Genomic DNA, 14,572 nt, shown 5'->3' with positions numbered 1-14,572 from the left:
CATTGGAATTCTAGTTCCTTCAATACAATTAAATTTTAATTAAAGTATCTCATTCAAAAAGCTAAAGTTAAGGGCATATCAGAAATTTCATGATAAAATTCTGTTTTTAAGTGTTTATAACTTTGAAAGTTGGTGTCCAGGTTTTTGCCTGCTGAGATTATTGACCTAACCTCCTGCAGATATTTTTGATAACAGGTCTCCATGCATTTTATGTCAATATCTTTGATTCAAAGCTTTAGCTGTTCTGCTGTATTCAGAAGAGGTAGGATTCAGATCTCAGGTCCTTGGTATAAATCAGCAATTCTACTCAGTTACTGCAGCAGCTTAAAGTGAGTACAAGGGATGGAGGAGTTGGAGGAGGTGTGCAAAAAGGTTTGTCCCCAAAGGCTAGTATAGTATTTTAAATAAAACCTGGTAGCAAATACCGTAATTGACTCATGTTCAAGACAAAGGACTGTAGAAAAACCATGCAAGCCAGCTTTGCTGCAATGCTAGTAGAACAGCTATACATATGGTGCCAGAATGTCATTTTGATTCAGGTTAGTGTTTGGGGAAAATAAAGGATTTTGGAGCCAGGAAAATACTAATTCAGTAAATAATAGCTTGTTAATCTAAAAAGCTTTTAACTGATGCTGTTAAAGAAACACACTGTAGCAAAATTATTTAAAATACCATTTTGGTAGGTTTTATTGCCCACAGTACAACCATCTTGGACATTTTCTGTTGTTGTTGGCATGCTTAGAAGACAGGGCAATGCATGACCAGCCAGGTCAATTCTGATGCTCAGCAATACATTGCATGCTGCTGAAGTAGAGTGGTAGGAGAAGCCCTGACTTTTCACTGGTTTTAAAATCTTAGGTGTATCATCACAATTATAAAGGCGCTAATTTTTCTTAAAAGAAGTTAAGGGAGCTAAATACAAAAATGCCACTGAATTTTATAATCCCAATCTACTTTTTTAAGCCTGGCGTGCTGTGCAATGTGAATGCAACTGCTTCAGAAGGCAGAAACATATATTATTTCTATAACTCAGTTCAGGATCTGTTCTCCTTTTCAGAAAAAGATATATTAAAAATTTAATCTATTTAGGAAGCTAGACACAAAACTGCTCTGCTATTATGATCAAGTGTAAGACTACCAAGGTGGAAACTTCTTCCACTGTGTCATGTAGAGATTTGTCTGAGGAAGTTACTCAGAGGTTACTACCATGTATTCCAGAGAAAGCTTTTTAGAATCCTACTTGAATTGTCAATCACATACTTCAAAATTGGGATAATAGAGAATTTAGGGGATTTCTGGTGTTTTTTAATACTAAAATGGACTACAAAAATAATTTAGCAAAATTCTAGGTTTATGAACTTGAGGTGGCACTGCTGAGGAAACCAAATTTTATTAAAACCTCCTTAAACTTTTAAAATTTATTTTGAGAAGACAACCAAGTAGACCAGCTGTCCTAATATACAACAGTTCAGTCGAACTATCTATAAGCTATCTTGCTATAGAAAGACTAGAATGCAATATATAAAGGGGGGGACAGTGGTAAATGCAGAATACATAACCATTTCTGTCACTGGTTTACACAATGGTGTTAGTCAGTTCACCAAACAATGCCCTTTCCTCAATCTGTCCCTTCACATATTGAATAGAAACAGGAAAAGAAAGGGAAGGGAAAGACAGATCAGCAGTGCAAAGTAACAGTCTAATATAAGTGCGTGAATTGGAAATAAAAGTAGAACTGCTTTTATTACTGATGAATTATGAGGGGAACATGCAAATGGGTTGCATATATGAACTATGTAATTACTAATTAATTCATTCACTTTATGATTCCAACTGAAATAAAAAATAGAATTCTATACAAGGAGGAGTCATATTGCTGTTCTTTGTGCAGGTCCTGTGAAACTATTTTGTTAGTAAGACAAAAAATTCAGGACAGTATTTTCAGAGCAAGGCTGACAAATGCATGTGCTTAATTCCTCCAGAAATGACACATCTATGCTTTTGAGTAATCTACTCACCTCTAATAGAAATACAGTATTAACATGAAATGTTTCAGTCTGCTATTGGGCCAAACACAAAACTTAAACCAACAAAACGACAGGTAATTGGAAACCCCACTTTTCTAACTGGTGTTAAGCGAGATTTTAATAGACAACAGAGATCAAGGCAGAGTAAAAACACCTTAAAACTGGTTTTGTGGTCCAGCTCTTACCATGACAGTGAATGCTGTGACAGCTGGGGTGCTGAAGGTCGGGTCGCTGCCTTTTTCCTGATAGACCACTCGGTACAGAGAGATGACACCGTTGGGGGAGACCGGCCGCGTCCAGTTCAGCCGCACCGAGTACGCGCCTGTGGCTTGTGCCCAAGGGGCTCCCATGCCCCACGGGGAAGCCTCCAGAGTCTGGGTTGAAGCCCACAGGCTGTCCACAGACCCCACGGAATTCTGAGACCTGACACGGTACTCGTACAGAGTAAAAGGCTGGAGAGCATCGGACGCATCAATGAATTCCAAAGCTCCTTCAGTCCAGATGAACAAAAGCAGCTCTTCTTGACTGCCCACAGGACGCCTAAGATTAAATCAAAAGCAGTGTTTTTAAAACAGAAAATAGCTTTAGCTGTCCCATAGTAGTTGATCCTAAAGTTCCAAGTTCAACTTGCATCTCAGAAAAATACAGAAATTATTTCTGTACGCTACACACACACAAGGAACTGACTACCTATCTTTGCATCTTAAAAGAATTTCCCTGAACTTGTGTTAGGTGCTGAGTAGTGAAGAAGAGATTTTTGAGGCAATCATTTATTCTCCTTTATCTACAAGAATACTGTAAAGCATGTCAAAAAAGTGCACTGACACAGTTCAGGTCAGCAGAGTAGCAACACAACAGCCTGTTGTCTTTCTAGGAACAAACACACCACAAATGAGAATTTCAGAACTTAGAACATGAAATTTTAAATCTATCTGTAGTTGCTAAGCGATGACTTGAATTGCAATATGGGTACAAATTTTATGCATTTCTGAAAATCAATCCTTTTACAGAGGTACTCACCTCAGAATCCCTCATTTATGGAAAAGTCGTGACCAATTTACTGGAGAAAAATGTTACCTAGTGAATAAGGAATAAATATTCTATCATGCCCTCAAAACTAAAGCTGTGCACTTTTAAAATCTGGTTTGCTCAGACTAAATACCCCATTTTTTCTTGCAAATTGAGTAAGTAATCCCTAGTGCATTAACTTAGCTGAATTTGCAGCTCCACCACCCAACCTCATTAAAATATCACACATAGTGTTTTCTGTAATAAACGATGTATTTTTTTCAACACTGTTTTTGTTTAAAAATGCAAACCTAAGATATATAAAGAAAATTATTAGCTTTTGGCACAATGGGTTTTTCTTTTTGTATGTATGCACATATATGTATCTATATCTATGTATATATACACACACACTTATGTATACATACATATGTATGTATATAGCATTATGGCTGCAGATATGCTTGCCTTGGACCTGGTGATATTCTGACTACCAGAGATTACAGATGATCCTCAGCCCCTTTGTAATATGGCCCTTTCTTCCATATAATTTACAACAGTTTTAATAAGCTGAGCACTCATCTTCAAAACAGAGTTATCAAATCAATTCTTTCACTTGGCATAAAAATGTTTGTGTGAAATTAAGTTGGTTACATTTAAACACTGTGATAAATCTCAGTGATGGTTGGGCTGTACTGCACATGAATTCAAGTATTTCCCCTACTCTTCACAGGAAGCTTGGCTTTTGCAGAACATAAAAGCACTTTCACCCTCCATGCCTACAACAAAAATCCAAATTATATTATCTGCCACTTTTATTGCAAGTAGGGCAAATTTGCAAAGTAAAATTGTTTTTTCTGGCTACCGGGTGTCATCATCACTACACACACACACAGAAGCTGAAGAACATTTCTTTGGCAAGAGAAAATCTGTGTTTCAAAGAATGCTGTTGGATTTTATCTTGTTAGGTCAAACCAGGAATTAGTTTAAAAATAAAAAAGCATTGATTTTTTAAAACTGATAATCTTAGCTGCTTGTAATAATACATTCCCAGGTATTAACATGCAAATATGAAGAACATAATGTATGCAAGTGTGTACACAGCTGTTTATTCATCCTTTGTGTATATGCATATATAAGGTAGGAAAGAAGACATTATTTTCTAATACAAAACTAAGTAAGTTTTGCTAAATTGTGAGATAAGCAGATTATATGGACACTGTTTGGTTTATGTGCATTAAAGTGTGATTTTTTTTTGGTTTGTTTTTAAAAAAGAGTTTTGAGGTACAATATCTCTATCATAGTGAAAAAGGCAAATTGTAAGATATATTTATACTGAGGATTGGTTGGCACAACTGGGCAAAGACTGGCAAGTAGAAGAAATGGGAAAGATTCCCTAGAAATTTTCAGTCTCTCTGTAAAAATCAGGGCCCAGAAATTCCCATTGTCTCCAAAATTCCAGTAACAATTTTTAATACAATTGCCCATGCTCTGTTACAATGGCAAGTTGAGCCTCCTGCAGAACCCTCCCTCGGATGCTGTTCACTGACGTAATGCAAGGCATATAATTTTGAAAGGGGAATCATTACCATGTCTTTCTCCTGCATCTAAAAATACAGTCTTTTCTGTTTGCACCCAAAAATACGTCTAAAAAAATCTCTGTAAATAAGGGAAAAGAGAGTACATTTTCATGCAAGAAAGTCACATTTAATGTGTCTTGCTAACCAAACAGTATGGGACTCAAATGAATACATAAATCTATGTTTTATAAATATTCTAAACTCTGTGATAAACATTTTTTTCACACTGAATGATCAAATATGCCACCAACTGTAAGCTGATTCACAGGCAAAGCTGTACAATGTAGGCTGGTTAAGTATTTAGATCTTATTACTGCTGACTATTTAATGAATGAAACTTATGGTTAGGTAAATGGTTCCATCTGTAGGGCTGAAAACCAGAATATCTTCATGTATGAATAAACTTTGAACAGAAGTGGTTGAACAATCAGTAATCATTTCAGTCGTCTTAAGATTTAAGATTCAGCTGCTCATTTAACTGGAAGTATTTCTTGTGTACAATGAGCTGCAAAGGAGAATAACATTTCCAAGAGCTGGAAGCCGTCTCTTAATCTGCATAGTCTGATTTGCTGCTTACATTCATTTCAAAGATGTTCAGATAGTTGTTTTTATAAGGGCAAATTCTCCCTGCCCCAGTGCCAATCTGAGGTGGATGACACAAGGAGGAGGATATAATCTCCTTTGTGACAGATAACTCCAGAGCTGTGCTGCAGCGACGCTGACTGCAGCGCTCACCTCTCGGCTTCCCCGTGTGCATGGCGAATCCCCATGGTCTCCAGGGTCAAACCAGAATCGTTCCTCACATTTACCTTTCACCATACAACTAAATTACATGTTTTAGCAGTGCCTGCTGCTTTGCTTACCAAAGTGTTAGTGAATTATTTTTAGGAACACTGAGAAGTCTTGGGGTAAAATTCAAAAAATCGGAGAATCACACTGTCAGATGTGGGGGAATAATGTAACATTAGCAATGCTCCCCCTCTGCAATTTCACATTTAATTAAACAAAGAGACATACTTACATTTGTATTCAACTAATCTACACTAATATAGCTTTCATGATTCAGGGTATTTTTTTTTAACATGAGTTCTGATCAAAAAAAAAAAAAACCAAAAAGAAAAAAAAAAAGAAAAGAAGAACAGAAGGAATTTGAAGTTATTGCATGTAATACACTAGTTTAGATGGCTATTAGATCAATTGCAGGTATAAATAAAAGCCATCAGGAACTCTTGTATTCAATGACATAAGCACCCATTGGGATTCCTACATTAAACCATCCAGTAACATATGTTCCTTGGAAGCTGTCTTGGGTACAACTCCTGGTTAAGGGTATACGGCTAAGCAATGAATTAATCATGAAGAGTCAATCTGGAAGCCTCTGCACTGCAAGTCACGACAGCCACTGAGACAAGTCTTCTGTCTTAAATTGCCTCTTCATTTTTCTGCCACAGTTTCACCAACAGGACTGCTCAGCTAGTGAGAGCTACTCTTCAGTCTCGCAAATACATACTAAATAATATAATCTTATTGGACAAGACATAGACAGTTTGACAGAAAAATTCAGATGTTCTCTTAAGGAAGTCATCAACCAAAATATTTCTAATTTTACAGGCAATATGTCTGTAAGGGCCCTCTTGTGCCTCCTGCACAGTGCATCCTGTTAATCAAGAGAGAGAAGTTCCATTAGTTCATGTGACCTACAACTTACTAAAATGCAGCAACAAATATATATCATCTATTTTCATAATATTATTATTGTTTTCAGAGTAGCAAGTTCTGTGGCTGGCAGAGTGATATTAAGTCATGATTAATGGGAACAGAACTAGATAAGATGATCATGTCATGAACCAGATCTTTTCTCCTTCCCAAAATCTTCTAAGTTGTGGTCTTTGCTAGAAAAATTTAAAAGCTTCAGATCTGTGTTTAAAGCTGTTTTATGAATAAAAAAAATATATCACCATCTCCTCTATCATAAAATAATATTTGAAGTTTTTGTTTTCTAGCAAAATGGCTGCAAACTTGGGAGTAGTTTTATGATGTTAGAGGAAAGCACAAGTCCTGCCACTTTAATGCAGAGATCTGCACACACACTAGGTCCCCAAGCATTCCAGGTTTTGAGTTAAATGAATTTATTTTGGTGGTGATGCAGTAAGGAAGAGGCACATACTGAAGAAGAAATTACATTCCATAACCTCCCATAGAAATACTGCAGTCTTGCTGCTATAACAATGTAAGGCCATGTGTGGCTACAAAATGAAAAAGAACTATGTGCTTACATCCCATTTCTGATTTCTTTGCAGCTATCTGAGAAAGATTTGATATTGTTGTTGTCTAAGCACATTTAAACTTCAGCTGAAATAACTGCCAAGTGATTCATGCCTATGTAGGTGAATATACCGATTGTATCTGGAGCCCCAGTGCGCCATTTTCATTTCACTTTAAATAAAAAACAAAATGTATCTATGTCAGTCAGTGCCCTTCTGCTGTACTCAGAGGTATCAAACAGGCTACAATTATGATTGTGAAGTGATTGTGTCACATTGGAGGAAGGTTTATTGCTTTTGAGTCTGCTAGGCAGTAACACATTCTGTTTCATATTACTCTTTATATCATTGTTTGGCTGTGACTAGAATAATCAAATGCCATCAAATGCTGTCAAATTCAATTTACAGTATTTTTCACTGAAGCAGGCTTTCTGCATTATATTTCCTGTTTTCCCTTTCTATGGTTGCCATGGAATAGCAGTGGTAATCATCGGCTTTATTTACAAAACCAACAGAGTGAAGACATGTCTTGGGCTATAACATACACTTTATTCCCCTTTATGCAGGGGAGGGACTTGGTTTTTTTGATGAGACAATTAAAAAAAGGCAAACAAAAGGGTATTTCAAGACAGCAGGAATTTTTAGAGACCACTAACATCTTTAAGGCAAAAATGAATTTATATTAATTATCACTGAGGATTCCAAAAGGTAATTGGATTTCCCGTCTTCTCAGTCACACCTTTAATATAATAAAAAGTCCCAAATTCTTTGTGGGAGGCTAGGGTCAGCCCAGCATGTGTTTGCCACACATACTTAAGAGTTGGAAAACCCAGGAACTTCAGAGTTTAAATCCCTCTCCAATATATGGCTTGAGTTTTATTTTCTCTAATTTCTGAAGTAATTCAAGAAGGTCGCTTCTGTGAGTTTTTAACACAGTCAGCAGGCACAACAGAGATCCGTGCTCTGCTAGTTTAATCCTGCCCTAAACACAGCTACTGTACAGAAAAACTCTCACACAGGGCTTAGGAAACTCCTCATAGGAAGTGAGTCAGTCAACAACCTACACAGGGCAGATGAACCCAAACACCAAGGTACGTGAACAGATGTACTGTAATCACTGCCCAGATTACAGTAATTTCACGAATACAAGCCGCACCGTTTTGACCAAAATTTTGCTCCCACACCGGAAATGTGGCTAATACTCAGGAGCAGCCAATATGTGAATAATTTTCTGACATTTTCAACCCCGGGAGTGCAAACCGAGTCAGCGCAAACTGCAAAGTCAAGCACCTGCCAGTAAAACCCTGCATTTACGTGGTTGTTACAAATTGGTTACTCTGTTGCGCGGCGGGTGGAGCTGCTCCGTGCAGGCAGCACAGGGGGTGGGGAAGGCGGGGCAGCTCCCTCCTGCTGCCCCCGCGGCTCCCGGGGAGGCAGGGGCTCTCTCCTGCTGGCCCCGTGGCCTGGGGGGAAGGTGGGGGGCTCTGTGCTGCTGACCTCGCGGTTTGGGGGGAGGCAGGGGGCTCCGTGCTGCTGGCCCCACGGCTCGGGGGGAGGCAGGGGGCTCCGTGCTTCTGCCCCCGCGTTTTGGGGGCTACCATCCCCACGTGCCGCTGCCGCAGGAGCGGGGTGGCTCCATCCCCGCCTCCCACCGCCACCGCGGGTGCCGGCGGGCTCTGTGCACCCCCTGCCACCACGGGGCAGCACCGAGCTGGGCCACCCAGCCCTGTCGGCAGCCCCGAGCCCGCACGGCCGAGCCAAGACAGTAAACCCTGCCCTGCCGCGATTCTGTTACTATTTGGCAACTTTGCTGCACTCGGGTCCTCCCTGCGAATGACAGAGCGGCTTATACTCAGGTGTGGCTTATTTATGGACAAAAAACCAAAATGTTTGCCAACACCCGGCGATGCGGCTTATACTCAGTGCAGCTTGTATTCGTGAAATTACTGTACTTACTTAGGAACATAAATTATCTTGGAAAATTGATCTGGTTTAGGAACCTAGATAACTTTTTCTGCTTTTGAAAGTCTCACAACTGGTGAATTACTCCTGTTTCCATTATAAAATTTTCAACTATCTATGAGAGAAGATTGAAGTTTGTACCTACTGGTCTGGGTAAGCACAGTATAAGTATCTATCCTGCAAACTTTTTCTAAGATTTTTGTTCCCTTGAATTTTTAAAATGTAGTTTGGGAAGATGATTCTTGTTTGAGTTCATATTTCCAACATGACCATCCATAGATCAGCTTAATACCTTAGCATTTGAAAAGTAATATCTATTTTTTCATGTACTTCTACACCTTTATTCACCTCCCAAAAAATCAAGGAATAAAGAAAGGAACTGTTTAGTAGGACTAAGAATCTGAGGTGATAAGGGCATTTACCTGTAGATAAAGTAGTTAGTAATGATGCCATTTGGTTTCCTGGGTGGTGCCCATTTCACTTCTATGAGTGCAGGTCCAATTGCTTTAACAACAGGTGGGCTCAGTTCTCTGGGAGGTGCTTCAGCAGTTCTTGAATATATTTGACCACCCACTCCACATCCACCTACAGAATAAGAAGTTTGTGTACGGATAAGAGCTTTTTCCTCAACAAAAAAATACATTAAAAGGAAAAGAATGTCAAGCAAAGAAACTGTTAGTGGAAATGGTGTCTCATTTCACTGTTAAATACTCATCTAAATTACCACAAATCTACCAATTAATTACTCCTGATTTTTAGCAGTGAGAGTGAGAAGTAAATTAGTTCAAAATTGCCATTTTAGAAATACTTATTTAAATAGATTTTTGAAAATTGCCATCAAAGGGAGGGAATTTCTAATTTTTGGGCTCTTTCTCCTGTCTTTATGATCACTTCTTGTTGGTGAGTAGTTCCAGAGCTGATTCAGTTCTGTACATCCATTTTCAAGGACCTTTAAGCTGCTTGTGAAGAGCTTTTTATAAAGTGGCACATATAACCTAAAATGCATATTTTAAACCTCCATTTGATATATTCAAAGTACATGGAGAAATACATACGTGATACATGGAGAAATATTCAATGCTTCGTTCAGTGCTAGGCTTTCTTTTTACCAGGTGAACATTTGACTCCAACGTAAAATAATTTCACCTGTTTTGCAGAGTTGGATCTACCTGGAAAATCCCCTCCAGTCACACAGATGAGTGTTTTAAATTGCCTTACCACTCTGGCATGCTTGTATTCTTATCTCATACAGGGTGTAGGGATCCAGGCCATCGACAAAGGCAAAATGCGCGCGTCCTACCGGCCTCACCAGCAGCGCAGGGCTGCTTGCATTTAGTAGGATGTTGTATTCCAATGGCACATTGACAATGAATATCCCTGTTGTGAAACAGAGAGGAAGCAGTGATTATCTGAAACACTAACAACAGTGCAGGACAACTTCAAAGAGCCATTCATCACATGCAATTTTAAATGTAAGCCCCCTCTGGAGGTTTTCCCTACTGCCTCTTTTGAAAACTACAATCGTTTAAATATAAACTGAAACAAATCCATCTGCAGATTATAAGAGGAAGACAGACATTATGGTTCTTAGGTGAGAATCAAAATTCAATTCAATGCCTGTTTTGCAATTGGCACTTCTGGGAAGACCGACCTTATGACTTGGAACCAGGCAGGTTTTATGCATTTTGCAGGAGTAACAGCTACTAAGCCCTGCTGTTTGAATAGTCTTATGATCAAACAAGTGAATTGCAACCATTCAGCAAATTATGCCTTTTTAGCCCAACAGCAGTAGCTGAGTGTAGGTTCTTAGCCTGCTTCACCAGTAGAGTACAATACAATAGCTTGAGCCAAGAAACATATAATTTTAAATGTAAAAACAAACTTTCAGTTTTTGTTTTAAAAAAAAACCTCTCATTTTTTATAATTTGAATTCAAACTTTTTCCCCATCTATTCCTATTCCTATGCTGTCAGTTCTTAATTTTCTAGTTTTCTTGAGAAGCTAAAAAATTCAATTCCTTCAGAAGAACAAGCTAAGCCATATTCCATCGCTTTAGAACAATAGGCAGATGTTCCTGGATGCTACCTTTTCTTCTTCCCCATGGAGTGTCTAAGGGTTTTGGTTGATTGGTTGGTGGTTTTGTTTGATTTTTGGTTTCCTTGGGTAGTATTTTTTATTAGGAAATGGGCTTTAGGCTTTTAATTTTTTGTCCACTATGGACTTCTGTGCAGATAGCAGCAATCTCGTAAAACCAAGAGAACGACCAAATAAGAGTTTGAGTGCGTTTCCTTCATTCTGCAGTCACATAAGAAAGGACAAAGTACAGACTAGATAAGGTTCCTTTCAGAGATGAGTCAAGATGTATCTGATAAGTAAAAGCACATTTCTCTTTCAACACAACACCAACTTTAGATGTCACAGTGACTGTAACAAGGACCAGATGCCTGTGAGCAGTTCTGAGATTTGTCCACACCTTGGGAATCTTTCCATTTGTAACTTTGGAAAACAACTCAGCTTTTTCTCCTAATTACAATTTTGGTCCTTTTCTGATAAAGCATCTAAATTGATACCACTACCCTGAAGCTACAAAGAGCATTTTTTCCAACTGTTGTGCATGTGTTAGATGAGGTTTTTTAGCTAAGTATGTATGTGAATAACTAAAAAACAAAAGTTAGCAAAAAATCAGAGATTTCAAGTTTAGCTGCGGTACTATAAACAACTGATGTACTTTGAAAGATCAGAAAAATATTTGAAACACCATGTTTTTACAATTCTCATAAGAAAAAGACAATATAAAAATCCTAAAGAAATAACATTCTGCTGTCTGACTGGATGTTAGACAAAGAAAACACCATTACACTAAAAAGCTGAAAAATAGCCCTGAAGTAGAAGCATGACTTCAATCTTATTCAACTATCCAACTCACAGGAAGAACAAAGATATTAGGAGTTGTTGGAAGAGGTGAAGGGTGAAGGAGACAAAAAAAATGAAAAAAATTCCTCTGCAAAATTTTCCTTCTTTGGTATAAAAGTTACAAAAGAAATACCAAGATCTAATAATTAAGGATCTAATATCAGAATTACAACTTTTAAAATTAAGGATGATGTTACAGAGTAAACCTCTGAGAGATCGTGATCTTGAGGTAGATTTTTTGCATCAAAGAAAATTACAGTAATTTCACGAATACAAGCCGCACCAATTTGACCAAAATTTTGGTGGAAACCCAGAAGTGCGGCTAATATTCCGGGGCGGCTAATCTATTAACAAAATTCTAAAAGCTGCCAACACGGAAGTGAGAGCCCGCGGCAGCCCCAAGCCAAGCTGGAGCCCGGCCGGCCCCGGCAGAGGTGGGAAAGCCTGGCAGAGGCGGGGCCAGCAGTGTCGGGGGCGGGCGGCAGAGCCTGAGCCAGCAGGGCGGGGCAGGGAGGGCGGCAGAGCCCGGGCCAGCAGGGCGGGGGAGCCCGGGAGAACTGGGGCTAGCAGTGCAGGGGAGCATGGCAGAAGCAGGAAGGCCGGCGGGTGGGGCTGCCTGGCAGCGGGGGAAGCCCAGCATAATCGGGGCCAGCAGCGTGGGGGAGCCCGGCGGTGCGGGGGCCTGCAGTGCCGGCCAGGGCGAGGAAACGCGGCGGCGGTGCAGACGGGAGGGGGCGGCCGGCGAGCCTGGTGGCGGCGGCGGCAGCCCTGCCGGCGGGGCGAGCGAAAGCGGCGCTCGCGAAAGCGCCGCCCGGCGAGCGAAAGCGCCGCCGCTCGCCGCGAAAGCGCCGCCGCTCGCCGCGAACCGCGAGCCGCGAAAGCGCCGCCGCGAGCCGCGAACCGCGAGCCGTGAGCCGCGAGCCGCGAAAGCGCCGCCGCGAGCCGCGAGCCGCGAAAGCGCCGCCGCGAGCCGCGAACCGCGAGCCGCGAACCGCGAGCCGCGAACCGCGAGCCGCGAGCCGCGAGCCGCGAGCCGCGAAAGCGCCGCCGCGAGCTGCGAACCGCGAGCCGCGAGCCGCGAGCCGCGAACCGCGAGCCGCGAACCGCGAGCCGCGAACCGCGAACCGCGAGCCGCGAAAGCGCCGCCGCGAGCCGCGAACCGCGAGCCGCGAACCGCGAGCCGCGAGCCGCGAACCGCGAGCCGCGAAAGCGCCGCCGCGAGCCGCGAAAGCGCCGCGGGGCGGGCGACAAGCGGCAGCGGGGCGGACGGCGAGCCCGGCGGCGGCAGCCCTGCCAGCCGGGCGAGCGAACGCGGCAGCGGGGCGGTGCTGACGGGAGAGGGGGGCCAGCGAGCCCGGCGGCGGCGGCAGCACCACCCGGCCAGCCCCGCCGAGCCGTGGCGCTGAGCTGGGCCACCCGGCCCCGTCGGCAACCATGAGCGGGCCGAGCCTGCCTGGCCCCGCCCCGAGCCAGTAAAGCCCGCTATGCCGCGATCCTGTTACTAATTGGCCAATTTGTGAAAGCTGCGCACGGATTCTCGCGACGAACGAAAGTGCGGCTAATATTCGGGGTGCGGCTTATCTATTGACAAAGACAGCAACATTGTCGAGGCACCGGGGGTGCGGCTTATAATCCGTGCGGCTTGTATTCGTGAAACTACTGTATTTTTTGCCTGATATGTGGAAGATGAAATGCTCTAGAAGAGTGCGCTTAAGTTTGCAGTGTAAAATGTTTCCAGTAATTAAAAATATATTGCTTAAGAGAAATAATTATTACTGTTAGGAGTAGTAGTAGTATTTCCACCCTATAATTGGACGGTCTGTAAAGGATACAACAGAACATCTGAAAGAGCTTGAAATGGTGCAGAGCACACCAGTAGAAACCTTTTTATAATCTCCTATTTAAGGTCCCCTTCTTCTCCTTTCCTGAAAACTGACCAGATATTTCAGCCAGGAAAACCTATTCGTTTATGAAGTTATATGATTCAGGTTTTTGCATCTGATCAGTGCACTTATTCTAGGCAAAAATCACCAGAAACCTTTGAAATTGAAACTATTCAGAATGCTTGATTTCCCAGGGAAGATTGAATAGAAACAAGGACAGCTGAATCTATCCATCAGTATGCAGCAAGTGTCACCTATTTCAAAATAAATACCTCTCCAATAACATTGGACAGTGTTCAGTCCATATCAGAAATTATTAAAAAAGCACCACCTCACACCTGAAACACAAAATCTTAAAATTTTGCTAAATGTTGCACTATATTAGGAATGATACCAACAATCAGGAGAAAAAATACTCTCAAGAAGTGAAAACGAAATTGTAAATAAAATCACATGAGCATCCTGAAAAATTCCAATGTCCAATGGAATTCTTCTACACTTGGATCAAATTCATTGACTATGAAGATCAAAGGATCGCTTCCTAATCTGGAAAATTACAATATATACTCTTACAACACAGAAACTTGTAAAATTCCCTCTCTCTTTCAGAACAGCCTTCAGCATCTGCAGCCAGTCTGAAACCACTATCTTGTGAGCTCTGATGACTGAAGGAAATGAAATGGGCATAGTTGTTAAAGTCATCTGGGAAACCACACGACTTGGTTAGTTCCAGAGTTCATAAATTTATGTCAGAATAAAAGGAACCGTAAAAGCACAAGTGAACCAATTTACCCTAAATGCAAATGGCAGTTTTGTTATTTGGTGTCAAAGTTACCATGAGCACAATGACAACCTGCCATAACACATTTTCATGTTCACTAAAGAACAAGGATTTAGTTGGTTAATATTCCCAGCAATACTCTTTTTCATAATTTA

The 14,572-nt window shown here is 41.3% G+C and overlaps 1 protein-coding gene across 1 annotated transcript in view; it reads right to left on the bottom strand.

Moving 5' to 3' along the window:
- The window catches only part of USH2A (usherin), a 374,098-nt gene that overhangs the window by 51,879 nt on the left and 307,647 nt on the right, over window positions 1-14,572 (bottom strand). Inside the window, exons 59-61 of the mRNA XM_033055679.2 lie at window positions 10,060-10,218; window positions 9,264-9,426; window positions 2,213-2,567 (exon numbers count right to left, since the gene is read on the bottom strand). Of these exons, the coding sequence (XP_032911570.1) occupies window positions 2,213-2,567; window positions 9,264-9,426; window positions 10,060-10,218 (677 nt within the window). The remainder of the gene's footprint in view (window positions 1-2,212; window positions 2,568-9,263; window positions 9,427-10,059; window positions 10,219-14,572) is intronic.

The sequence above is a fragment of the Catharus ustulatus genome, chromosome 3 (genome assembly GCF_009819885.2).
Source record: "Catharus ustulatus isolate bCatUst1 chromosome 3, bCatUst1.pri.v2, whole genome shotgun sequence".
Classification (NCBI taxonomy): domain Eukaryota; kingdom Metazoa; phylum Chordata; class Aves; order Passeriformes; family Turdidae; genus Catharus; species Catharus ustulatus.
This window is presented reverse-complemented; position numbering and strand designations above follow the sequence as displayed.